The sequence below is a fragment of the Chiroxiphia lanceolata genome, chromosome 3 (assembly GCF_009829145.1).
Source record: "Chiroxiphia lanceolata isolate bChiLan1 chromosome 3, bChiLan1.pri, whole genome shotgun sequence".
Lineage (NCBI taxonomy): Eukaryota > Metazoa > Chordata > Aves > Passeriformes > Pipridae > Chiroxiphia > Chiroxiphia lanceolata.
The window spans coordinates 40,818,746-40,845,687 of record NC_045639.1 but is presented as its reverse complement, the minus strand read 5'-3'; the positions used below and the strand labels follow the sequence as shown (position 1 = coordinate 40,845,687).

The window sequence follows — 26,942 nt, the reverse complement described above, 5'->3', positions numbered from 1 at the left end:
GCCCTGGAGCATCTCTCTTATGAGAAAAGGCTGAGGCAGTTGGGCATATTCAGCCTCAAGAAGAGATGATGAGAGGGGACCTCATCAGTGTATGTAAGTATCTAAAGAAGGATGTGAAGAGGATGGAGCCAGGCTCTTCTCGTTGGTGCCAACCAATAGGACAAGAGGCAATGGATAGAAACTGATGCACAGGAAGTTCCACCTGGATATGAGGAAGAACCTCTTTACTTGTGTAGGTGACCAAGCACCGGAACAGATTGCCCAGAGAAGAAGTGGAGGCTCCCACACTGGGGATATTCAAGAACCATCTGGACATGATCCTGTACCATGTGCTCTCAGATTACCCTGCCTGAGCAGGGAGGTTGGACTAGATGTCCTCCTGGGGTCCCTTCCAACGTGACCCACTCTGTGATTCTGTGAGAGCCCCACGAGCGGCAGAGGTGGGTGGAAGAGCATACACGAACCGAGGAAGCTCGGGTTTCTTCAGGAACTGCCTGGGATTTGTTCCAGTAAATGTCCCATGACCGCACAACGAGGGAAAGGGGAAGCTGCCGACAGAGGCACGAGCCCTCAGCCCGCTCTGCAGCCCCCGCAGGACAAAGCAGGGGTCGTGGGCTCCCCGGGACCCGACTCGCGGCCCCCCGGGGGCCACACGGGACCGCCGCCCCCGGGGCCACGTGACGGCGTGGCCAATGGGCGGGGGCGGGCGCGGGGCCCCGGCGCTCCCCTCCCCGCCTTTCCCGCACGCGCCTGCGCCCCTCCCTGCCGTAGCCCCGCGGCGGCGGCGACCGGGCCGGGCGGCCCCGCCCCGCCCCCTGCCCGCGCCCCGCCCTCCCCTCCCGCGGCTCCCGCTCGGCGGTGGCGGCAGGTGAGGATGCGGCTGGGCGGGCGCCCCCGCGTCGGCGGCGCTGCTGGTGGCCGCCGGGGCTGAGGTCGCTGCCATGGCTCTGCCTGGCGCCGGAGCGGCGGCGGCCGCCGGCGGCGGCGGGAGTTCGTGCCCGCTGTGGACGGCGCTGTACGACTATGAGGCGAGCGGCGAGGACGAGCTGAGCCTGCGGCGGGGGGACGTGGTAGAGGTGCTGTCGCAGGACGCGGCCGTGTCTGGCGACGACGGCTGGTGGGCGGGGAAGATCCGCCACCGTCTCGGCATCTTCCCGGCCAACTACGTGACCCGCCAGCCCCGCGGCGGAGCGGCGGCGGGGAGCGGCGGGCGGGGGGATCCCGCGGGGAGCCTGACGGAGATCGACTTCGAGCACCTGGAGCTGCAGGAGATCATCGGCGTGGGCGGCTTCGGGAAGGTGTACCGGGCCACCTGGCGGGGCCGCGAGGTGGCCGTGAAGGCGGCGCGGCAGGACCCCGACGAGGACATCACGGCCACGGCGGAGAGCGTGCGGCAGGAGGCCAAGCTCTTCTCCATGCTGCGGCACCCCAACATCATCGCCCTGCACGGGGTTTGCCTGCGGGAGCCCAACCTCTGCCTCGTCATGGAGTTCGCCCGCGGCGGATCCCTCAACAGGGCCCTGGCCGCCGCCCCCGGCGCCGCGGCCGCGCGTGGGGGCCGCCGCATCCCCCCGCACATCCTGGTGAACTGGGCGGTGCAGATCGCCCGCGGCATGCTCTACCTGCACGACGAGGCCATCGTCCCCATCCTGCACCGGGACCTCAAGTCGAGCAACAGTGAGTCCCGGGCGGAGTGGGGGGGAGGTGAGGAGGGACCGTCGGAGCGGAGCTCCGCGGCAGTGCAGGCGGCAGGAGTGTCCCCTCGTTCCTTCGGGTCCTGGCCTGGCGGCGCTGGCCGTGTCCGCGTTGCGGGGGCGGGCGGCCAGGCCTGGACGGGCTCCGTCCGGGAGCCCTGTTTCACTGAGAGATGGGTGTCGCAACTCGGGCACCCTGTGCCAGGAGCTTGGGCCAGCGGCAGGTTGGTTGCCGCGGCTGCGAGCTGGATACGGACTCGCGAAAGGGTCGGGAGGATCCGGATGTACCTTTGGTCCTGCCCTCTCACTTAAAGCGGGATAAAATCCTGCGCGGAACCACAGTTTCAAATCCGCAAAGCTACTTTTACTCTGATGCGTTGCGCGGTCCTGTCTTTTAAAACTTACAGGGAACCAAGCGCCTTGTAAAGGAAAGTTTTAGTAAGGGTTTCGCTTCTGTTTCACTGCCAAGTAATCATACGTGTTTCTTGTTTTCCCTGCATGGATTTAGCATCGCTAAAATTTACCCGCTTGGCAGAACATTGAGGTGGAAAGGACAGTACCTTAAAACAGTAGAAACTGTTGTGCAGATGCCAGATTTTGCTTTCATCCCTTGGCATTGACAAATGCACCTGCAAGAGTGAGGGAGTTGCTCAATTCATGCTTGATGGCTCCTCGGTCCATCTGACAATACAGAAGCATCTAAGATTTTGGCAGCTGTGGTTTTGGAAGGCTGGCTTACTAGAGTAGATGTGTTTATGACTTTCTGTTATAATTGTGTTTTGAACTGGTGACCTGGAAGTGGAAATCTGTGCGTTTGCAAAGTGTCTGAAGCCATCCCTACTCTTTCCTTTTTGTTCTGACTGTGCCAAAGTGCAGCAATATGCTAGTGGTTTGGTTTTTTTTTTTCCACTTAGGAGTCTTTAAATAGTGCAGTAGAAATAAAAAAGCTTCATTCAACTTTGAAGCACTTTGTTTAAGAGGCTGTGTGTCTTGAAGGTCACCATGCATGGGCTATTAAGACAAGGCTCAGTCATGGGACTGACTGTTCCTGAAAGTACTTTCACTATTTGATAAAGAAAGGACCTAGCTCAGCTGTGTTTGTGGTTCTGTTTGCAGCACAGACGATGAACTTTTGGACTTTAGCGTCGTGGCCGACACCTTAATTTTTAGCAAGTTATCTGTAGGCAGCTTGTGCCCTCCTAATTTCCTGCTGTGTTCAGAGCAAGCTGCTGCACCTTGAGTATTTAGTGACTTTTCTTAGAGTGGGTTGCTGCATGCTAGCAGCGCGCTAAGTGACAGTGGCAAAATTTGTGTCTGAAGTGAATTCATAAAACCGTGGTTTAGCATAACACCTGGAGTTGAGTTGGGTACTGCTGAGAGCTGATTACCGTTATCATCTCTTTATATATGGATAATGGCAGAGCATTTCAAAAATACACTTTTGATTATAACCTCAGCATATGTGCCCATTCACTGCTTCCATTACTAGCTCCTGTTACAGATGCACTTCACTTGAGCTATTTAGTTCTCTCACCCGTAGTTCTTCATCTTAGCAAAGTTTGAAGACAGTATTGAATATGCCAAATAGAATTATGTCTCGATTATCCAACTAAATGGTCATGTTGGGAGATGGTGGTGTGCTGGTGGTACTGTATACTGTTCAACAGCATGAATTTAGAATTACTACAAGTCATAACAGTATCCCTGTTCTGGTAACTCATCAATTCGTCAAAGATTTCACTTCATTCTTTTACTGTAGTCTTTTGCAGTCTTGCACAGCAGGAGTGGAACACTGCCAGGGTTGACTGAGCAACTTGCTTGGTGTGGATAGCAACAGTTCCACAGTGGCTGTAGCAGCAAGTGGGTCTTTCAGCACCCATTCCTCACCTGTTCATTGCTGCTTTCATTGCTGATCCAGTGCTCTGGATTAAGCATGTCTAGGTAGTATAGGAAGTATCAGTTCTGTGCTAGCTTAGTTATTTTATTAAGAAGGATTTTTTTCTTCCTCAGACAACAAATTAGAAAAATGGATGCCCTTAAACATGGCATGGTAAGGAATGCTCCTCAAACTATATCCCTAGTAAATAGGCAGGAACAAATTTTTCCAGCTAGGGAAATGGAGCCCCCTTCCAGCAGTATATTTGATCCAGAAGGGGTACGTCTGGGCTTGTGGTTGGCAGGTGATAGGCAAAGCAAGTGTCTCAAAGGCAAGTGTGTTACTTCACACAGTTTTAGAGAGCTGGGATCTATAGGATAGCATATTCTACTGTGGTTTGCTGATACCAAATTGACAGGACTGGAGAGAAAGTGCCGCAAATAGAAGAGCCATGAGAACCAAAAGGGTTTATTGACAGCAGTGACCATGTAAGTTTGTATCTCTAGTTTCATTGGGCTCCTTTGGGGAGATGGGAAAAGGTTTTTGCTTCTGCCAAAGTAAGGAAAATTAATAGATACACAAATGTTTTTGTGTGTATTGGGAAGAAAAACTAACAAACTTGGTTTTGAGGGCTGAACAAGGAAGTAAACTCTTGAGTTTTGTTGACATCAGAGTTTCTTCGGTCCACATAAAGTAAATGTAGTATTAAATGTAGTATTTAAAGGTTATTCAGAAGTAGACAAAACAAAGATGTAAAGAACACTTTTAGCTTTAGATATGTGTAATAAAGTGAAACATAGTAACCATGGTCTCTAATGTTAATTTACAGGTTGTGGGTGCTTTGTAAACCTGTTTTGGCTGACATGGGGAGAAGTTTCTCTGACAAGGATCATGGTCTATTTTGAGGATAACTTCTCATAAGCACTTCTTATGTTCTTCAATATACCTTAAAGAATAAAGATATAATGTAAAATAAGGATTAAGAGGTGGACTTTATCTATGTAAAATCAAAATAAAAATTTGAAAGAAAATCTGAGTTTTTTAAACCATTATTGATAGTCAGTGAATTCTGGATTAATCAATACTTTAACTGAAAAGGAGGTGTCTTAAAAATTTGTGAAAATATTTGAATATTCTTAACTGTGACTCCTGGGTATGAGCTTAGTCTTGATTAAGCATGCCAGCTGATTAGGAAAAAATTATGTTTTACTGAAAATAAAACCAGAAACTTATCTACAAGACAAGACTCTAATAGTTACATGTGTCTTTTTACCACATCCTCAGCTATTTTGCTGACTCTTTGAAAGGCAACTTTTTTTCTTGGGGAAATCAACTTGCTTGCTTCTGGGCAAGGACACCCCATTGGTTACAAGACATATGGTTGTATAAAGGTTCAGTGTAGCCTCTCCTGATTCTTTATTTAGTATCCTGAAGAAAGCTAGTAATGCATTCAGATAGAGTATGCCACGTTTTCACCTTCTGAAGTCTAGTGTGGAGAAAGCAGAGATTTGTGATTCTGGGGTTGATTTCAGACTATGCAGTACTTCTGCCTTTTAAAAAATGCACTTTATCTCTAGTGCAGCAGCCTTGTGTTCTTCTAGGAAACATTACAAAAAGTTCAGAATATCTTGCTTATGGCATAGACACATCCATGATTAAAAAGTTGATTATGTGTAGGTTATGTGTGCTAAACAAGGTACAGATGAAGTGCTCTGTTCTCATTTGTTGTAGGATATGCAGTAGGGTTCGGTTTGCTATGGCTTTCACCAGCACCTCCAGCCAGGATCCTTTGCAGCCCTCAGCTCTGTGAAGTGGTTAAGTTTATATTACTTTTTGAAATTGTCAAGGTCAGCTTGAGTTTCAAGGATTGTTGAATAAGACCATGGACATGGCAGTGCTAATGAGAACAGTACGTGGCATCTGAAGGAATCAAACATAAAAGAGAGCAGTGAAACTGCAATTGGACAATCCACTTTAATGTGTTCTTGAACTGGTATCATGAAAAGCAGTCAGAAATAGAAATCATGTGGGTTTAAAACCTTAAAAGGAATTGTGATGTGTTTTGACAGAACTGTTGAATTGGTTGCTTTTGATGAGGCAAGGTGTCCTGGAGTTTGAGAAGAGCCAACAATAAATTATCTCTGGTTCTTTGCTTTTACAGATTATTGCAGCAGAATTGCTGCAGTTATGCTATTAAACACCTTTAAAATAAGATGAAGATGTTTTCCAGAGTTCATAAAATTTAGTTTCTCTGTAACTTCTCCACCTAGCAACTTTAGGCTAGCTGTTCAGGGAGAGGAGAAGACTAGCTAAGCCTATCTGCTATCTTCTGAACTAATTTTACTTATTCTGCATAATTTCTCTTAACTATTTTGAAGAGGCTAGACTTGCTTACATCGCAAGTAGAGCTGCAAGGATTACTTGTATGTTATTAAATGTTTGAAATTCAGAATCTAGTACAGTTACAAAGAGAATTAAAAATTAAATTCTATTAGAATTGTCTTCGGTAGTTTGAGGGGAGAAGAGAGATGGCTTTTCAGCAGATTTGATCTTCAACCTAACTTTCTTTGGAAATAAAGTTCCAAGATGTCCTCTAATGGCAATGAAACTTGGAGGTTTTTCTGTCAGTAGCACTGTGCTTTTCGCCGTCTCTGTCACTGTAACAAAACGGAAAAATCTGATGTTCTATAGGTATGTATCCCATATCTCTCTCTTCTCCTCCTGGTGCTCCCATTCATGGAATTTGCACTCTCATATTCCCTTCCACATCCCCATTGTCCCTGCTGGGCTTAGTGTGGCTGCCCCAGGGTGCCCAGCTCCAGTACTAGGTGACTCTTGTACCTCTGAGAGAAGGCTGCGTATGTTGTAATTGGTTTGAAACTGCTTGTATTGCCTGGCTGGCTGCTAAGCTCCTAGTGGCTGGCCCCTCTGAGGTCTGGAGGGGAATGGATGTTTGTTCTGGCAGAACTAACTGAAGTTCCTACTCCACAAGGCAACCGGCTTTCATAAAACCCATAGGAACTATATCTTTGAGAATGTGGTATTGCTTTGACAAATGTTAGTCATTTAAAAGAGTGGGGCCAGAAGTTATTTAGCAGTTTAAAATTCATATGCTGTAATTTCCCATGCTGTCTTCATATAGGAAGTTATGGTACTTAAATGCTGTACACTGTTCTTAATTACTTAAAATTGCATACAGCTAGAAACTGTTCCAAGTAGGCCAGCTTCCTGTCTCATGACAGTAGTCCTACCTTGTGCTTTGCTGTAGAGATAATGCTGCTGCATTACAATCTAAGAACTGGTCATACATCTGAAACATCTGGAAGTGTATAAGCAGGAAATATTGCTTCCAGTAATTTGTTTCATTATTTGATGTGTGCTCAAACCGTGTAGGTAGGGATTTTATTTTTTGAGAGGCCCTGAAGGTTAGTTTGATTCTGTGGGAGCATCAAACGCTTAGCATCCTTGAACTAGAGTATATCTTTTTCCACTTCATCAAAGGCAGTGTTTTGTATTATGCCTGTTTAATATTCACTTGATGTATTTACTTGTTGCATATAATACGCTGTATGTTTTGTTTCAGAAAGATGCTGGAATTCAAGAGAGAACAATTTTGAGTAACTGATAGCTGCAGTTGTCTCAATCTACAGTAGAAATAACTAATGCTAAATGTTGTAGAGGCTAATTTCCAGCTGAAGGATGTGTTTCAGCATTTAAAAGTAATATTTAGGAACTTTATGATTTTGATACAACATCTGTCAAATGAAATTTTGTGAACTACTCCTCTGTAAAGCGATACTTGTTTGTACAGCCTGTAAGCTTCCAGAGGAGGAGTAACATCCAGAGTTATTTTATTTGTAGATGAAGACTTAACTGCAATAGCTATTTATTTCACCTCGATTACTGTCTTCTAAATTTGCTTCTGTTTGATGTTTTCTGTGTCTCAAGTCTGGACGTTGACAGGTGGAAAAAATTGCTCATTAATTTAGAACAAAGTCCCTCAAAGTTTACAAGGCTGAAGTATATTTACATAGAGTCCTTAATGCTGAAAACAAGACTCTAGGCTGAAACACAGCTAAATGTAATATGATTAATTAAAACCCCATGAACTTTTAATGCCCCTATTTATAACTCATTTTTAATGCACACTTTCATTTTAATGTTTCCCCAACTATGTCCATTTGACAACTGTAGGGAGTTGTTTCTTATTTGGTGTTGAGACTGCATTTCTAACAGGTAGGATTATTAAGTCCAGAATAATATTACTTTGATCTTTCTCTGGATCTTACTTGGTTTTTCATGTCTTTCTTCTCTCCGTCTTTGTTCTCTCATTGTCAAACACCAAATGATCTGGTTTACAACTGTTGGAAAGTATTTTTTTCATTTTTTTTCTTTTTTTCCTTTTTTATTTTGCTTTGTGTTTTATTCTTTCTTAGTAGGTTTCTGCAGGAGTTTCATTTGCACCAAGGTTTCTGGTGTCCTCTTTATGAGAAACATAGGGAGTCACATTCTAGTCTGTATGTCATATTTGCTGCCTGTCTCTTCTGCTTTGGGGTAGCATTATAAATTGAAGTGTAGGACTTTCGAGAAGGGTTTTGGTAATATTTGTATATTAAAGAAGACTTCAAGCGTTACTTGGCTCAATTTTTATTTAAAGCTGGTACCCTTAGAGTATATTCAGATACCTACCTGCCTCTGAAAATTGCACAAGCAACCCATTTCCATTAAGGTCAATGAAAAAACAGACAGCTAAATACCTCCCATTAGCTGTTAAAATACTTACACAATTATGTTCATTTCCCTAAACAGTGAGAATAAGTTTAGCTGCTGACTGTAACACTTGTGAAATGAGGTATTGTACTTTAAAAAAGGCTGCAAAATGTTGGTTAGAATTTAGGTATTAGTAGTGTAATCCAAGCATTAGAATAAAATGAAATACAACGGAGTTTTCAGTAACAGGTCATTTCCCCACCCCTGTTGGAACTGCAGAGTCTTTGGACCCTCTTACCAAATATTGAAAGTTCCATTAAAAAGTGTTGTTCTGCAACCTCAAAATAATAGACAAGCAACACATCATTGAACTGTACTTGGATGTTGAATGCTGTTTTGTGGTTTCTTGACCTTAGAAGAGAATGGCTTTTTGTTTGCAATCTGTAAGTTTTCTTACCACTAAGTATAAACTTTCTTCCAAACTTGCTTCAGTGTTTCAAGTTCTGAAACATGCTGACCTTGTACAATCAACAGTTGCAAGGAGTGTTTGTAGCTCTGACCTTGAGTTTTATTTCTGATATTTGTTAAAATTTAAGGCATTGAAATTTTTAAATGGCTTTCGGTAATCATGCTTCTGAAAATGCAGGGGGGTTTTTTTGGAGTTTTTGTTGGTTGGTGGTTGGTTTTTTTGGTTGGGTTTTTTTGGGATTTTTTTTTGTTTTGTTTTGGGCTTTGGGGTTGTTTTGTTTGTTAGAAGCAAAATTATGGCATTGAAGTAAAAAAATACAGATTATATATAGATAAAAATAGATAAAAAATTAAATGCCAAATGACTTGACTGTCAAGCAGTAAAAAAATAACAACTGGTGTTAAATGCACATTCCTGGGTTGACAGCTTAAAACTACATTCATTTTCACCATTTTTGTCTTGCTTGACCATGTTAGTGGACAGCTTACATCAGACCCAGTCCCTGAAAGTGAGTGGATGTTTAAATTTTGACCCACTTACTGCATCTTAAATTAGTGGTTTATATATGGTAGGTCAGAAAAGTTACATAATTTGTATAATGCTACAGAAATATCTCTTCTTGGAGCTTCCTGCCAAGTTAACCTTTTTTTTTTTTTGTGTGTGTGTGGGGTCATAGCTCCAGTTAAATCAGTCCTAGACATGCCAGTGTTGGCTATATAATCATGCTTTGTTCTCTTCATAGTGACTAAATCTGGGTTTTGGCAGCTGTGCTATTAACTCAGAGCTGATAAGTCAGCCCTCCCTCTCAAAAATGCAGGAGTAAATACTTCATTGCTGTAGTTCATTATGGGACAAGTTACCCCTTAGAACTGGTTATATTTTAGTTCTAAATGTTTAGGCAGTTTTGTGGTTTCTATTAGGATTAGATGCCACTGTTCTTCCTGAAATTAATTGTGTTTACTTCCTTATGTGTTATGTACAGAGGAAAAAATTGTACTTTCTAACTCATTGCTGAATGTTGACTAATTATTGGGAAAAAACAGCAGGTTTTCCCTTTCATTTTCTCTTCCCAAGAGACCACTGTCAAGTTTGCAGAGTTCTCCATTTCAAATAAGTGTTTTGCTTTTGCTATTAACAAAGATTAGAGTTCTTGAAAGTGCGCGGTCCTGAGAGGCTACTCCTCAGCTATTGAAGAAACTGCAAGGATGGAATGCAGGAATTCTACCCCACAGAATATATTTTGATGACTTTTTAAATCTTTTTTTCGCCTGAGTCTTGTATTAAAAAAAAAAAAGGGGTTCAAAAATTGTCCAGGTTTTTTTCTGCTTTGTTTTGAAATAGGTGTTTGGCTTTTTTTTTTTTTTTTTAGTAGTAAGACTCTTTCAAATATTCCTTATAAAAGAAACTGACAGCCTACGTCAGAATTCTTTACAGTGAAACTTATTGAAATTCCTCATAGAAATTAAAGGATTTCATGTTAACGGATGAGATTTTACGGGAACTCAATGACTAAAATTGACTAAACATCTACAACCAGAGTTTATTTGGATTCACAGCAGTAGGCATCTTCAAAGGGACTGAGAAAATTATTTTGTCTTCAGTTTATTCAACGGGTTCTTTTCAATAGTAAATTTCATCAAAGGTGATTTTATGGTGGAAAAAAGTGGCAAAGCTGGGTTCTGTCTTTAAAGCTCATGACTAAATCTAGATGTAAAAGAGTTAGACCCATTATTTCTGAAAAGTTGCTTGACTTCCCACTTGTTACAACAGGTGATGTGTGGCTTTGTTTTGCAGCTGCAGGAGGAGGCTTCCCCACCCATCCCAGGCACAGGTTCTCTCCCCTCACACATGTCAGCAGACTACACATCTCTGCTTGTGTGGTCAGTAGGTCTGGGTTAAATTAGCTGAGAGGTCCAGCAGGAAACTACTCTAAGCTGTTTTATTTGCAGGCATCATTTTCTGCTGAGCTGTCTAGCTAGCTGAGTCTCCCAAGACTACCCAGTTTCTAGGCTCAGTCTGCAGGGAAAAAAAAAGCTGGGAGGATGAGGGGCTATAACTGAAAAGGAGGTTAAGGTAAGTATTTTAGTGAAAGCAAGCTCTTACAGTCTTGGTTGTGACCTCAGCCTACACCCTTATCCTTCAGCTTGGTTAGTAAGTCACCTTTAAAGGTAGAATGTGTTTTTAATTTTTTAGGTAGGTATCTATTTCTATTAAACTTTCTTTAATTTTGACACGGCTTTTTTTGTATTAAATATTCTACTTTCAACACATCAAATGCACCTTGATATAGATCACAAAAAATAAAGCAACAAGGAAGTTCATAATTGTCGAGTGTAATATGTTATGATCGGGACAAGTATGCCAACTATGTAAATACTTCCGTGTATTCAGAAGCTGTGTATTCTTCTGATTAGCTTGCAATATCCAATTGCATCAAGTCATGTTCTGTTTACTTCGAAAAAAATAACTATAATGCAAGCCAAGTTTGAATGAAATGTTCATGGATTTAAAATATTGAAAAAGTGATTTGACTAATGGACTAAGTTAGAATTTTTAGTTCTAAAGGAAGGTAACTACGCCAGCTCTTGCCCCTGGATGAAATTTTTGAGATTATAAACCTTGTCTGTATTGCCCTGTATGTTGTATGACATATATTGATTTACTTTGTTTTGAAGGATATTGCCAGATCTTGAATTTGGAGTTAGGGAGGCAATTTATATGTTTTCTGAAAGTTCTCTTGAAGGAAATTGTACCTGATGTATTATATATTGACTAAAATTTCTTACGTAGCTTGAACATAATACCTTTAGTTTGCCTTATATTTGTTTCTTTCAGGAATAGGATGATGAAGTTCCTTTAAGAAATAAATCACTTCCATAACAAGGGTGATTTTCTTTAAGGAATGGATACATAGCCACTTTATTCTGTAGAGTTTGAAACTAGAAGAATATCTTAGGAATGAGTGATTCACCACCTAACTATTAATGCTAGTTGGTCTTAGCATTTCCTTCTCATCTGCCCGAATCACTGGTTTTTTGGGTTTGTTTGTTGTTTTTTGCAGAGCTACCTTTTAAAAACTAATAGCAAGGAAGAAGAGCGAGCTTAAAAGAAAGTAATTGCTGTTTCAAATAAGTATGGAAGTTCCTGGTAAATGTCACACAACTGAGTGTTTTGAGTTTTAAGGCTAAGTTTCAGTATTGACTGATTTCCATGTAATTGTAAAATTATGGAGGAATTGTTTTAATGATGTTGCTTTCTTAAATTTAGTATTTAAATAGGAGAATTAAGTTAATATTTTATTAGACAAAGAACTGAGAATGTTTACTGTCTGGTCTGCTTTTGATTTTTTGCTGATGCAATATCCAAATCTTACATTTTTCAGAATTTACTGATGATCTACTGTTTAAATTAGGACTATTGAATGCCTAATTATAAATACTCATTACCTCTGGTACTTCCTCTTACAGTAGCATCTGCAGTCTGTGCCAATAACTTGTTAAAACTGCTGCTTCTCTCAAGTTTCCATTTGCCCAAAGTTGCTTTAATAATAGTTATTAAAGAAGGGAAGGGGAAGCAAAACTGGTGACGCAAGCTGTGTTGAAGCTGTCGAAATCTCTTGTCTCTCTTCCTCTCTCTCCTTTTCCCTCTCTCTTTCCTCCAGACAGGCAGATGACTCCTAGTCATTTCATTCTTTACTGTTTTTTTGGGCCACATGTCCCACTATGGGATGTGGGGTTTTTTATGGGGTTGGTGTGTATTTGTCAATTCATGCTGTCAAGGACTCTTTGTGTCAAGTTTTGTCTTGTTTTGGCTTTCCAATTGGGAACACTTTGTTCAGGATTTCTTTTATTTTTTTTTAATATATGTTGGCTCCTGTAAGCTGCAATTTTTTTTTTTTAAAGCTACATATTTTGAGACAAATACATTTAAGAACAAACTGTTCCTTTCAGTTTAGTGTGAAGATTAAGAACTGGTTATATGCCTGCTGCAAAGGGATGTAGATGTCAGAGGAGCACGGTATCCGTAGAATAAAAAAGTAGAGAAATGCCTCCTGCATATGTAATTGGTGTTTAAAGGATGAAATTTCCTTGCTGATGGTGAGCTCTAAACTTAATCTAGTGAGATAATCATGATCTGACAGATACTAGCTACAGAGATAGTAGAACCCGTCCTGAGAACCCACAGGAAAAAAGGAAGGTATTTAAGAAGCGGAGCTGTACAGGCAGAAGTATCATCTTCTGTACATACTGAAGATGTTCTGATCAGTTAATGTGTTTACTGTGATAATTAATTTATGGTTCACACACTTAATGCTTTCACTTTGATAGTTAATTTACAGTTTAAAAACCGGACGTGGCTTCTATAAGTAGTGTTTAAATTTTAATTTGCAAGTACAATTGGAGTCAAGTAACAGCTCCAAATAATGGAGGCGGGTCTCTTAATGTTGCAAGGTATTGTGTTTCATTACCTGAATATGCAACTTTTAATAAGGTTTTTTTCTTCCTATTTGTTTCCCAGGTAAAGATGCAAGGTCATGCTGCTGGTTTTGTTGCTTGTTGATTTAGTGAATTAACAGGAACCAGATTCACTTGCAAACAGGTGGAGAGGGAACTGACTGGGTGCAGGGGGAACAGAAACAGTAGCAGCATTGTCTGAACAATCTCTATGTGCAATTAGAGTTATATAGCATAACATCTTTCTTTTCCTTCTGCTATTCTCTAAGAATGATTTTATGAGTGGTGGTGAACGTAGGCAGTCTTACCTATAATCATAGTAACTTAAATAGATGTGCTGTTAAACAGCTTATATTTGCAAAACCCATGATAGTAACCTATTTAGCAAACTGCAGATAAGGTAGCAAGAAGCATTTGGTTGGGAAAATAAGGGAAAACCTTGGGAAAATAAGGTTGCTTAATGTTTTATTTTTAGAAGTAATAAAAGATAATATAAAGAGGGTATAGTAGAAGGTGTAAAGATGATAGAAAGAATTTCCAGATGATTTTTTTTTTAAGTTTAAGCATTATGACATCAGTTTGAATTCAGTACATCTAAACTTTTGAAAAGGTGTTCAATATGTTGTCTTGGCTTCTCTCAGAATACCTTGTTTACTTAATTGTTTTATATGGCTGGTAACTGAAAATGGTCACCTGAAAGTGCTGGAATGTATTATGAATGCGATAAAACTGCATTGAAGTCTTCACTGCATGAAGTCTTTGGATTTCAATAAATTTTTCAAATGAAGTGTTGTATTAAATGGAGACTTTGAGATAGATAAGGTTGGAGAAATACAATCTATATGTACTTAGTAACCAAAAGAAAACAAAGACTGTAGGAAATAACCTACATTGAAAGAGTAGCATTGAAGAGCTTAGTTCTAGGTGGAGGTTTCCTAAGTGTGCTGCCAACTAAAACATCTGTCCAGGCTTCCCTCAGGCTTGCTGTAAATACTGTTTCTTAAGCTCCGTGAATTTTAAGAAATAAAAAGGAGAGAAGCTGAGGCAAGAACATGAGCCTTTGATTTAAAATTATGCTTTAAACAAAGTACTTGCAATTTGAACGAATACTTCTGGTTCCTCTCTAGGCTTTCAGCTCAGTCCTAAAAGTATGGGGGTATAGTTCGGAACCTGTCTGAATTTGGCAGACACGCACATCCAGGAATCTTTGATTTGTCTAAATGAACTTTGTTCAATTATTTCTGGCCTGTCTGTCCATATGCAGGCTCTCACTTCATTTTTTTCTTTTCCACAATAAAATTTCAACTTAAGCTTACCAGAAGAGAGAACACAGCAGAGAAAGGTAGCTCTTGTCAAACTCTGGCCAGACCTGGGCTGCCACTTAATGTGTATCTTAACTCTTGCTCACCTCAAAGAGAGCTTTTACTGCCAGAGGGGAGTTTGGAGATGGCAGTGATGTGAAGGAAAAGGAGCGGGGACTAGGAGCATTTGAGTGGGATTTTAACAGGACCTGTACCTCCTTTTCAAGCCTAAATTCTGTACCTTTCTTGACTAAGAACAGCTGTGTGGGAACAGTAGTGGTTTGACAAAGAGTTATTGCTGGTTTTGTGTAATTAGAGGAACACAGACTTGGGAAGTACTGGCTGGTTCCATTGCAGTCTTGGACAACTGTGTGTTAGATTTTAGTTTTTGAAAGTGTGTAGGACATCTTATCTTCCTACTGTTACACCATGCAATATTTGCATTGTGTCATAAGATTAGTAGAAAAATACTCAAGCTGTAACTGTGATAATGCAGAAAGCAAGAAATATTAATGGCACTACTATTTCAGGAACTATTAGGTTGGACGGGAGCATATGTTGAGGACTTTTTTGAGGACTAAACTATGCTTTACACTGAAGAGGAGGGCCAAAACGGGGGTTAGGAGAAAGAGGCAATGAAAAAATTGAAATTGCATATGACTCCCTACCCTGGTAGCTCCAGATCTAGAACTGAGTTTAATCACAAGCATGCCTGTAAGACAGATCAGCTGAGACACCTAGGAGAATATTTTAATTGGTAAGAGCACCAATGCTCTAAGTCTGCATTCTGTTTCTAGGTATGGCTAACTTCTGTTCTCATAACTTCTCTCAACCTTTGTTTAGCCTAGCAAAACAAGCTCTTCTGATTTTAACTAAATAAAAGACATTACAGGATCCTAACTATTCGTTTTCTCCATCTGCTTCAGTTGCTGTTGTTGAACACGTATGTGAAGGTTTAGTCATTCAATATTTCATATGAGATGTTTTGCTTTGTAAAATTCTATTGATACTTCCCTGTTTCTACTAAACAAAGCCTTTCTAGTGCCGTTTAGAGTTGCGAGCTACTTCCACAACTACTGTAGCTGCTAGTTTTCCTTCTGTTAGCCAGAATAGCCAGGCTTTTCTTCTTCCTTCACCTGTGCTTTATCACTGTAGATTTTATGGACTGATCTCTTGCAACTTTGCATGTTTTTTAATATGATGGTTTGTTCTTTCTCGAGTGGGCACTATCTTCTGACTATGCTATCAGTTCTTCAAATGCTCCTTGTATTTTTACTCTATACATGTGAAATAAAACAGCTTCCTAATAAACACCACTGATGGTTCATCTTTATCCTGATAATTTGTCTTCTAAGATTTTCCTTTATAAACTGCTGTATGGAATATTTCATGGTGTAACATGATTAACCCTATTCTGTCTGTATGTTTGAACTTTCTAAAAGGTATTTACATCTGCTCAGGTCTGCTACCTTATGCTTTCTAAGAAACCATCTGTTGGCCAAATGGGACTAGTGTGATGTAAGCTATCTGTAATGTGACTCTGCCATAATTTGCTGGGTTTTTTCTGTGCCTTGATGTCCTTAATTAGTTTTTTCAAAATCTCTTCTAAGGTGACATTTACATTAATATCTGTACTTGAGTGAATATACTTCAGTTTTAATATAGATATCTTTACTTTTTCTGCCATAGAGTGCCATAACACTACAAATTGTGTAAAAATATTTTATAGCAGATTTAGACTTTTTTACAATGTTAGCCCTGCTTTTGAGTGGGAGGTTTAACATCTTGAGGTCTGTTTCAACCTGAACTATTTCATAATTCTGTGAGTTTCTTCCTTCAGTGCTCTAGGGTGAGTAGTACTTGGATTTCTAAGTTCTTTTAGATATGTTAGACAGCTGATTAGTGTAAGATTTTGTTCAACTGTATGGTTAAGTAGCAATCTCTTTGTTATGTATTCTGTTAGAGCAGAGTTCAGCACTTGAGTCGCAACCAACCCCAGGCAGCGTTACAGATGGGGAAGTGTGGCTGGAAAGCTGCCTGATGGTAAAGGCCCTGAGAGTGCTGGTTGAGAGCAACTGAACATGAGCCAGCAGTGTGCCCAGGTGGCCAAGACAGCCACTGGCATCCTGGCCTGCATCAGTAGCAGTGTGGCCAGCAGGTCCAGGGAAGTGATTCTTCCCCTGTGCTTGGCAGTGGTGAAACCGAATGTCAAATCCTATGTTCAGTTTTGGGCCCCTCACTTCAAGAAGGTCATTGAGGTGCTGGAGAGTGTCCAGAGAAGGGCAATGAGGCTGGTGAAGGGTCTGGAGCACAAGTCTTGTGAGGAGCGGCTGAGGGAACTCGGTTGTTTAGCCTGGAGAAAAGGAGTCTCTGGGGAGATCTTATCACGCTCTACAACTACCTGAATGAAGTTCTAGACAGCTGGGGGTTGGCCTCTTCTCTGAGGCAACAAATAACCAGACAAGAGGAAATGACCCCAAGCAGTGCCAGGGGAGATTCAGGTCAAACATGAGGAAGATTTTCTTTCTGAAAGGGTTGTCAAGCATTGGAAGGGGCTGCCCAGGAAGGTGGTGGATTCACCATGCCTGGACATATTCAAGGAATGACTTGAATGTCAAAGGACATAGCACTTAGTGCTATGCTTTAATTGGTATGGTGCTGTTTGATCAAAGGTTGGACTCAATGATCTTGGAGGTCTTTTCCAACCTTTATGATTTTATGATATATCTACCACTTTTAATACCCGTTTACTTCTCACAGTATTTGTAGATTTTCATTTTTTTCTCTGTCTAAGGATTTTTTTTTTTCTTTTTTCTTCAACTTGTCAATTTATATTTCAGGAGTTATTGAAAAAAACATGCAATAACATCTTTCTTCCCCAGCTGTAAATGGTTTTGGGCATGCACTGTCTCTTATATTCAGGCAGTGCCTGATCCATGGCATCCTAGCTCCTCCCTCTGTGATGTTAATACATTTACTTCCTTGTTGATCTCATTGCAGAAAGGTAGAGTCACAAAGAGAGATGTACTGACTGAGAATTGAGTTGGAAAATGGTGTTACTGGTAGAAATCATATTTATTTATTTCTGTATATTTATTATTTATTTAATATTTATTTTTTTCTGGCTGTAGTAAATGCAATGTTTGGATAACAGTCCAAGGTGAAGTTTTATATTAGTTTGATGCATAGTTTTTTCACATTAAACGTAGTCTCCTTCTCTTAGATTTGAATAATTCAGAAACATGTATCTAATTTTGCTTATGTAGAAATAAATAAGGTTATATAAATATCCTTATTCTATGTCCTTACTTATATGTAAATAAACAAGGACATAGGATTTCCCTGCGTTTCTGCATTCCTAATGTAATCCAGGATTTGGATGGGTAATTTTTCAAATAGTCTTTGTACTTCTAAATATTTAGGCTGGTTTGCCAGGAGTAAAGCACTGATGTAAGGAGAAACTTTTTTCTTTGTAGAAAATAAAAAGCCTGAAAAATGTTAAAGTAAACCCAAAAGTGCTAAACTGGCTCTTGCCTAGCTTAACATTGCATGTATATTGGAGCCAGAAAAGACAATTTAAAGCATTTGAAAAAGAACAAGGGGGGGGCTGAGTAGACAGGGTAAACTGGAGACTGTAAAATAACTTCTCACAGGTTAGCATCCAGCAAGGGCTATGGAAGTGGCATAAAGATGCTATAGTAAAGGTTGCTAGGCTACTGCAAGGTAAGCTCTTATGCAGTGCTACTCAGCTATGCTGATCATTTTTACTACCCAGCTGCTAAGTAATGTGTATATAGTATTGTTTGGCTGGCTACTGGCCGGAAAGGGAAGTTTGAACTGCTAAGAAACGTTGTCCCGTTGTAGGATGAAACTTGGTCACATGCCAGTTATTACCTTTTGCAAGACTGACTGTTTTTGGTTTCGGTCACATTGACTGACAAGGAATGTCAGGAATTCTGCTGAACATGTTTGAAATAGAATAGCAAACAATAGGTCTTTGATTCAAGTATAAAAGTATAAAAACTATTGCATGAATTTAACTTGTTCTCGTGGTTCTCATTGGTGAACTCTTGGTTTGTCTGTACCATTTTCGCCTTCATTTCTTCTACTCAGTGTTGAGAAGATTATTGAAAAGGGAATGTGGGTTCTTTGTCTTTTATCTGGATTTGATGTATTTTTTTAAATACTTGTAAACTGTGATTAATCTCTACCAGTAAAATTATTTCAATTGCAAGTGCAAGGTCATCAGTTTTCCTCTGTAAGGGAGGGTAATTCTTCATCTGCTTTTTTGTTAATGGGTTCCCTGTACTTGGTTTTCCCATACATATAGGTAGAAAACACATATGTTTATGATTCTCTTAGTTGTAATTTAATCTTTGGCCTTTGTACCAGGAGATCATTTTAACAGAAAGTTAAAATTAACAGTTGCTACCACAAGCAGTGACAGGACCTGAATATAGAGTTAAAATTATGGTGTATTAAAGTGATTCATTTCCATCTGTTGTCTTCCTGCTCGTGAGCTCTAACACAATAACCTGGTTCTCTTCTTTAAACACTGTTTAGTGAAGAGCTACTACAGCTCTGCCAATTCTGTTGTGTTGCAAAGAAGTCCAACACTGCATATATACTGTGGGATGCAACAGCAAAAAAGGATAATTTACTCTCTAACATTTGTGAAAGTGCAGTGTATATAACATAACAGGGACTTGATCCAAGTCTAGTGTCCTGTTGTCAGTTGGGGACTCCCAAGGCAAACAAACTCTCCCAACTTGTTCTGATTTGTGGCCCAGCGATTTCTTGAACATAAACTAACTTTCTTGATATAAATTTCCTGTATCAAGTTGACTTCTGTGAATTTGTGTAGATGCTTTGTAAAATAATAATATTCACATACTGTGCCAAGAATTCCAAGTTCACCTACCTGTATGTTGTATGAATGACTGCCATGTGTTTGATTCTTATCCGCTAATTTTACCCAATGGGCATCCATTTCTTCTACTGAGAAACTGTGAACAATTATTACCTTTAATTTTCTTCATGACATAGGTGTTGTTTAGATTTTGTTCACAATGTTTCTTTTCCTGGGGGAAGGCTTGTAGCTGTGGATATTGTTTTGAACACCCTGCTTGTGTCCTTTCCATGCCACTTTCAGTTCTGTTGTATACTTTCTGAGGTGAGTGGGAGCCAGGATTGGGTGCAGCATTAGGGTGGATTTTATACAGTGACCTAATGTATCCTGATTTTTTTTTTCTATGTCTTTTATAAGAATTCTTTACATTGTTTTTTGTTTACTAGTGCTGGTATTTTTTTATTATTTCAGAATCTTGTTGCAAGTGATTACTTTTCTCACAGCCTGTCATCATTTGGGATATTAAGATTCTGGGCTTTTTTATAGTTATGTGATTTACTTTACACCTCCCATGGATTTTTTTTATGCTAGTTTAATATATGTTCACACAGTTGCATAAAGAACTCACAACACTGTAGGTATTCTAAGCTATGAAAGCAAGAAATAGCTTAGAATTACCAAAAAAATTTTCATGCTTATAAAAATTGCAATAATATTTTCACAACATTTAAAGTATACAATTATCTGTGCTGTACAATTGTATGTGAAATTAATAACAGGAATGGATATTTTTTTATTTGCCATTGCATTAATTTACAAACTCAATCTTTTGCAGTTTTGTTGCTAGAGAAGATGGAACATGATGACATTTGTAATAAAACTCTGAAGATTACAGGACTTCGGTCTGGCTAGAGAGTGGCACAGAACAACCAAAATGAGTGCAGCGGGGACTTATGCATGGATGGCTCCAGAAGTTATCAAGTCCTCCATGTTTTCTAAAGGAAGTGATATTTGGAGGTAAGAAGTCTGTCTGCTGAAGACCCTTTTTGCTGGAACTGTGTTGAGGTTTTGAGAGAATTTTGATTTGTGGTTTTCTTTCTTTTTTTTTTTTGTGGTTTGCTAGCTTATTGTCTCAACATATGGCAAGTTTAGCTCTTCTAAGAAGCAAATGCATTTCTCAGTATCTACTTCATTTTTTCTGTCTTTTATTATCCATTACTTACATATTGGAGGAGGGAAAGGGAAAATAACAGAATTTTTTTTTTTTTTTTTTAAAGCAAGGTCTCATTAAGAGAAACCTTTAAAATACCTGTTGGTTAAGATACCCAAGTATTTATCTGGACTCTTAATATAAACAACTGTATGCTTTTGCTGTATTAATGTGTGATTGTTCTCATATTGGTAGGTTTACCTTATATCAGATGTCTGAAATTCTGAAACTGCTTGAAGAATGGGACCAACCAATTATTACCTTATATGTCTGATAAATAAAAATAAGCTGCAAACCAGAACTTGCCAAATGTTAACTTGAATTAGTGCTGTTTTTAGGACTCCAGAATGTGATTGTGTGTAAAAGTTTAAGCTTCTACTTTTATAGAGATTTTGCTTCACACTAGCTGGAGTGAGGAGAGTGTATTCAGCACAAATTGTTTTAACTTGCTCTCTAATTTTAGAGATGGGAAACACCCTACGTTAAATTTGTGAATTTCTCGTTAAAAACGTTATTGTGGATAATATAATAATATGGCTCTCACTAATGATGCTATTTTTGAGTGATGTAGTGTGGGAATACATGTACTGTAGAAAGGTAATTTAAACTTTACTTTTCATTTAGTTGTGTTTTGTGAGTGCAGAAAAGCAGTGATTGCACAGTAGGCTCTACAAGCTGCTGTGCCTCACCCTGAAAAGTCTGTATTTTTCTTTCTTTTTGATATGTTTTCTCTGAAGGATCCAAGGCAGGCTATTTGGGGAAGGAGGGAAGGACTTCAGTCTGTTTTCTCATGCCGCCTTATACATGTTCTGTGTTGTATTATTCAAAAATAGGGTCCTGTTTTGCTTAGATGCATGATATTCTGCAGCATGAAGTAATACTTCTGGTAGTCTCAGGAGGATTCTGTATCTGCACTGCTGTTTTGTGACGCTCATTTGTCTGGAACCAATTTTTTTTACATCAGTCTGAGTTGATGCCCCAGTTGGGCAACATCTTTTGCTTCATTCATTATTTTTTTTTTTTTTCCATTCTTACTTTTTTCTTTAATTTTTTTTTTTTCTTTTGCGGGGTGGAGGTTGCGTGTAGGCGTTTCCCTAATCAGCTGTATTCCATGCTTAATTACAGGTCCTGTCCAGTCTTGTTGCTGTGATTTTAGGTATCTGAGGGGGTATGCTTTGGTGCAATTATTTTATATTCTGCTGCAACATTAGTTTACATTTTTGGAACCTACAGTATTTCTCTTCTTCGCCTTCTCTTCTGCACGCCTCTCTTGTAAAAATGTAAGTATTTAGTTCACTGATGGAAGTCTAACAGGAGAGGTTTTTAAATAGAAAGGCTGCGTTTTACAGTATAGTTTAGACTTTCTTAGCTTCTAAAGATTTTCTGCTTACTGCACCTCGATCTATTCTTTTGCTTATCTTTACTCTTTCTTTAAAAGAAAAGCAAGTAAAGAATACCCTGATTACAAGAGTGGGTTTTTGCTTTAAAAAGCATTCAGGTTACCGTTTAAGTATGGGTCTCTCTAGCGTAAGAACACTGTAGTTTCAAGAGAAATCTAAACTTCAGTTACACATACCGAATTCTGAGACTCCAAATGGTATCTGCAGACCTCTTATTGGAAAAAAAAGAAGAGCAGTTGAGGCTACTCAAGTTGAGGCAACTCCCACTTGTAACTAGTCTTCCAGAATTTGCCAGTGCTTGGAAATGTTGTGGGAGTATTTTCATGCAGAGCCTTCCAGGCTGCATGTTCTCAGGTGTCATCCTAGATAGCAGAACTAGTGCTTTCCGGGCCCTGCACATGTATCCTTTTGCTTTCCAAGCCAGAGTTTTAACTACTGGATTTATTATTCTTTGGCATATACTTCCGAATTCCCAAACAAGAATTCTACTTTTTTAACCCTACCTTTCCATCAATCATCATGCACTTCTAAGTGGTACATTGGTCCTGGTTTTGTGTATGGAGCCTGAAAGTGCAGATATGCCCACAGATTTCCAAGTGCTGATGGTGTGCTTCAGCAGTGGTCTTTACAGTAACATGTGTCTTGGTTGTACAAGCCCTGGGCAAAGCTGGGAAGCATTTACTATACAGCAGAATTTGTAGCTGCTTTTGCCTAGCACATTTATATAAATTAGAAGTGATTCATATAGCAGTGCTTACTGCTCTAGAAGATGGATTGTAGAGTAAAATAAACTTTGAGAACTTTACCTTCAGATTTTCTTCTTCTGAAATATGTAAAACCGGCAAGTGTTCATGGGCATGAGATATAGTAAGACTTAAATCACATTTGACTGCAGGAAAATAATTTTAATAGTGAAAATATTTACCATATTTTTGAAAGTGCATTAGTTTTTGTGGTTAAAAATGTGTATTTCAAGCCTGTGTTTTTAGCCTTTTGCTGAAATTGGAAAGGGACATGGCTTTTTTTTCTTTAAAAAAAGCTGTTTCTTAGAAGCTCTGACTGTATACACAGGACAATTGTGTGTGGAAATTTAATACACAAAGTAGCTACTCCTGTAATTGAGAGTTAATAAGTAGTTGTTGTTCTAGATAAAGATAGATTAGTACTTCCCAAACACTCCAGCGTGGCAAGACTATAATGTCTTGAGGCTTCCTCCTCACAGCTTTTCCCCCATAATGCTGGCCCTTGGTACTTGATATTGAGACTACTTTCATTAAAAGGCTGTCACTGTGTTGGTCTGTTTAAAACTTTACAATCACCTTATTTGCACTGTTGAGAACTATTAAAGATTAAAGGCTTGAATTGTAATACAACTAAAGCTAATAGTATGACACAACTTTTTATAAAGGTGACTTCTTTTTAGTTAAATTTAATGTTCTGCTTACCTCCAGAATTCATGCTAAAATATGTATAGAACAGTCTGAACAAGGGAATTCCTTGAATTTAAAGTAGTCTATGCTTGCTGAGAGATTTTTTACTCTTTCTCTAAGCACAGAAATGAGCTCTAGGTCAGTATTCCTCCATCAGGCATAAAATACATGTGTACTGCAGGAAAGGACTGTATTCATTTTTGTCAGAATACCACTAATTTAAAACAAATTGGAGTTCATTGTTTTATTTTATCCTTCTTCAAGCATACAAGCAAATGCAGAGATTAGACCAGAAAAATCAGGAGGAAATTATTAACCATAAGACTTTTTTATTCCTTATCTTTTATAGACAGTACAGACTATTTTCCTCCACTTTTGATTAAGTATTGGAACTGTAAATTCTTTAGTTTTATAAGATTTTATGAGACACAAAAATTCCTAGACAAACAGACCACAGATAATAAAGTGCTGCTGATACTTGTGCTGATATTGTGTAGTTTGCTGTTTTATTGTTTATTAAAGTGATGTTGGAAGGTCTTGTATAATGCTGACTGACTTTCCTCATTAAGCAGAGAGTGATAGAAAAACTTAACAAGCGTGTGTTCTCCTCTCTGTCGCATCTGCTCTACTTGTACTGCTCTAAATCGAGTACTGAGGGGTACATAGCCCTTATTTCCTCAGTGCAGTATACATTTTTCCTCATGTTGGAGAGTTCAGTCTGGTCTTGCAAACCTTGCATGTGGTTTCTTTGCACATCTGGAGAGAAGGGGCAAGAGCAATAGTTTGTATTCTAGATTTTTCCCTTTGCCTGCTCACATAACTATTCAAAAGCAGCAATAGGTTGTCCTTTGTATTGTTATTATACTCTTAGTGGTTCCCTGGCCAGAAGAGAGGAGGGGAAGTGAGGCAGAGGGGGCGGACAAAAAACAAAACCCAGTCATAAAGTCCACTTTAGGCTTAGATTCTGAAAGGAGTAGTTCCTACTTCCGCAAAAATGACTGTCAAAGATATCCATTTAAGTGGTGGTGGAATAGGAGCTGTAGAGCCACGGCAGCAAGCATGCTGCCCTTTGCAGGGGCTTGGATCATTTGAATAAGCCAAGAGTTTGTCATACAAACCCAAAGAAGGTAAAAGCAACACTCAGCTCTTCTTTTAAAGTGAAGAGCATAGCAGAAATTCTTATGGTTATTGTTGCTGCAATAGGAATTCCTATAATTCTTGATTTCTATACCTGACACTGAGAAAAGATTTCTTCATACCACCAGCTTTCACTGGAAACAATGTTGTTCTATTTGGGTTTTGGGGTTTTTTTCTCTAGTATGGAGAAATTAATTGTGTGTGAAATAATTTCTCAACCTTGTTGCATCTTCAGTGGGAAGTGACAAGTTAGCTGGCCTTTATATACACACAGGGGAATCAGAAATGCAGACTTCAAATAAAGCTGGGGGTTTTCTCTAGTTTTATTACTGTTATTTAAAAAAACAAAACAAACATGTACATGTAGGTAAATTGTTGTGAAATGTTTGGAAAGGACTGAATGCTCTGCTGAGGATTTGTTTTTATTGTTTGTTTTGGTTGGTTGGTTGGTTGTTTTTTGGAGGGGAGGTTGCTTGTTTTCCTGTCATTCAGATTTCTGATTGTTAGACAGATTTTTGTGATACAAGCATTTCTATAGATTTGGCTTCAGGCTTACACTTTGAATGGGAGCACGAGCCAGTCCTGAAGTCACATCCAGTTTGGTTAATCGCTGTTAGTGGAAAGGTGTAAGATGACAAAAGTAGAGATGACTCGGAAATCCTCACGAATTTCAGTACATGATTGGACAGCTATTTGTTTGTTCTTGAGTAAACAGTGTGTCAATATTCAGAAAATAACTGTTAAAAAAAAATTACCTTTTGTAGTTACGGAGTGTTGCTGTGGGAACTGCTTACAGGAGAAGTTCCTTACCGTGGCATCGATGGCCTCGCTGTGGCTTATGGAGTTGCTGTCAATAAACTTACTCTGCCCATTCCATCCACGTGCCCTGAACCATTTGCAAAACTAATGAAAGGTATCTATGTTGTTTCTTCCTATGTATTTAAATATTTATATTTTGGGGATATGTATCCTTGCTTGTAATAGTCATGGGGTTGCAAAATAAATACCTCATTTGATAATGTGCTGTGTACCAAGTATTTTGGTGGTTTTTTTAGACAGCAGTCTGGTGTTACAGACAGTTGGGTGTGTTTCTGAGGAAGTCGTACAGTTATTACTGTGTTGCATATAAGGTCTTCAGTACTGATAGAGTACAGTTTTTGCTCTGATTTACTCTGATTTTTACAGGTTTCCTTTTACACTGAAATTGCATTAATTTTCACAAATTACAGAACAGACTACAGATTAATACAAGATCAACGTTAAAATCCCAAGAGAAAGAATTGCAGATGCCATTTTTCCTCATTGTTTCTTCCTGAGCATCAAAAATGTTTTGGAAATCTTTTAGAGAGAAATAAACATTGCTTGCTAATGGCTATTTCCATGTGTTTATTGAATTTCTTTACCTTTTATATGTAACCCTTCTGAGCAATACTGCTAGATTTGCTATTTCAGATGCTAAAGATAGAGATGAAAAAAAGTTTACACTTTATACAAAAGCAGTCCTCTGAGTACGAGTAGTAGATGTCACCTCTGTAAATTGAAAAGAAACTAGGGAAACCTTGCAGGTAAAGGGAACATAGTCGAAATTGAAATGCAGTAGTAAGTAACTTGAAATTCATGTAGTTCTTCAAAAAGTTCTCTATACTATTAAAAACTGACAGGATTTTGATAAATTCTAGAATGCTGGGAGCAGGACCCTCATATCCGACCATCGTTTGCCTTAATTCTTGAACAGCTTACTGCCATCGAAGGGGCAGTTATGACTGAAATGCCTCAAGAGTCTTTCCATTCCATGCAAGATGACTGGAAATTGGAAATTCAGCAGATATTTAATGAATTGAGGACCAAGGAAAAAGTAAGTTGATTTTTCCAATTGCATGGCAGTGAAGGAAGTGTATGTGTGTATGTATGTTTACGTGATAACAGCCGTTTTGGACTTTTGAATTGTGGCTTACCAATGTACTCATGCAAGTATACAGGCAGTTGAAAAAGAATCATATCCACACCTGTCTCCCCAAAGAAAACAGGTTGTAGATCTGTAAATGGGGCATTCTAGGCTCTTTTTTAAAACGTGTTTTTTTCATGTATGTTTGAATGTATCACTTCAGTTGCATTTATCACTTAGCAGTCGAACATTCTCCTCAGCTGTGGGAATGAAAAACCTTTCATCCTCTTATATGATTGTATCCTGTGGCTTCTTTTCCAAAAACGGAATAGTGCTTTTATCTCTCTTCTTCCTGAACAGAGTGGTAATATGGATGTCTTTCAGTGTTGCAGTTTGGGACACATTCTTGCCAGATATTAATAAGGTCAAACTGATATTCGTGAATCAGCAAATCCAGTTTCTATTGTTTATCATTCAGATTTCTGTCACTGATATTCTTTCCGTACTCTCATATCATGATATATATG

General features: G+C 39.3%; 1 protein-coding gene across 1 annotated transcript in view; it reads left to right on the top strand.

Moving 5' to 3' along the window:
- The first annotated feature begins 935 nt into the window (after positions 1-935).
- The window catches only part of MAP3K21 (mitogen-activated protein kinase kinase kinase 21), a 42,242-nt gene continuing 16,235 nt past the window's right edge, over positions 936-26,942 (top strand). Inside the window, 5 exon segments of the mRNA XM_032683572.1 lie at positions 936-1,677; positions 20,189-20,247; positions 20,249-20,370; positions 25,295-25,443; positions 26,210-26,385. Of these exon segments, the coding sequence (XP_032539463.1) occupies positions 942-1,677; positions 20,189-20,247; positions 20,249-20,370; positions 25,295-25,443; positions 26,210-26,385 (1,242 nt within the window). The 5' untranslated portion in view covers positions 936-941.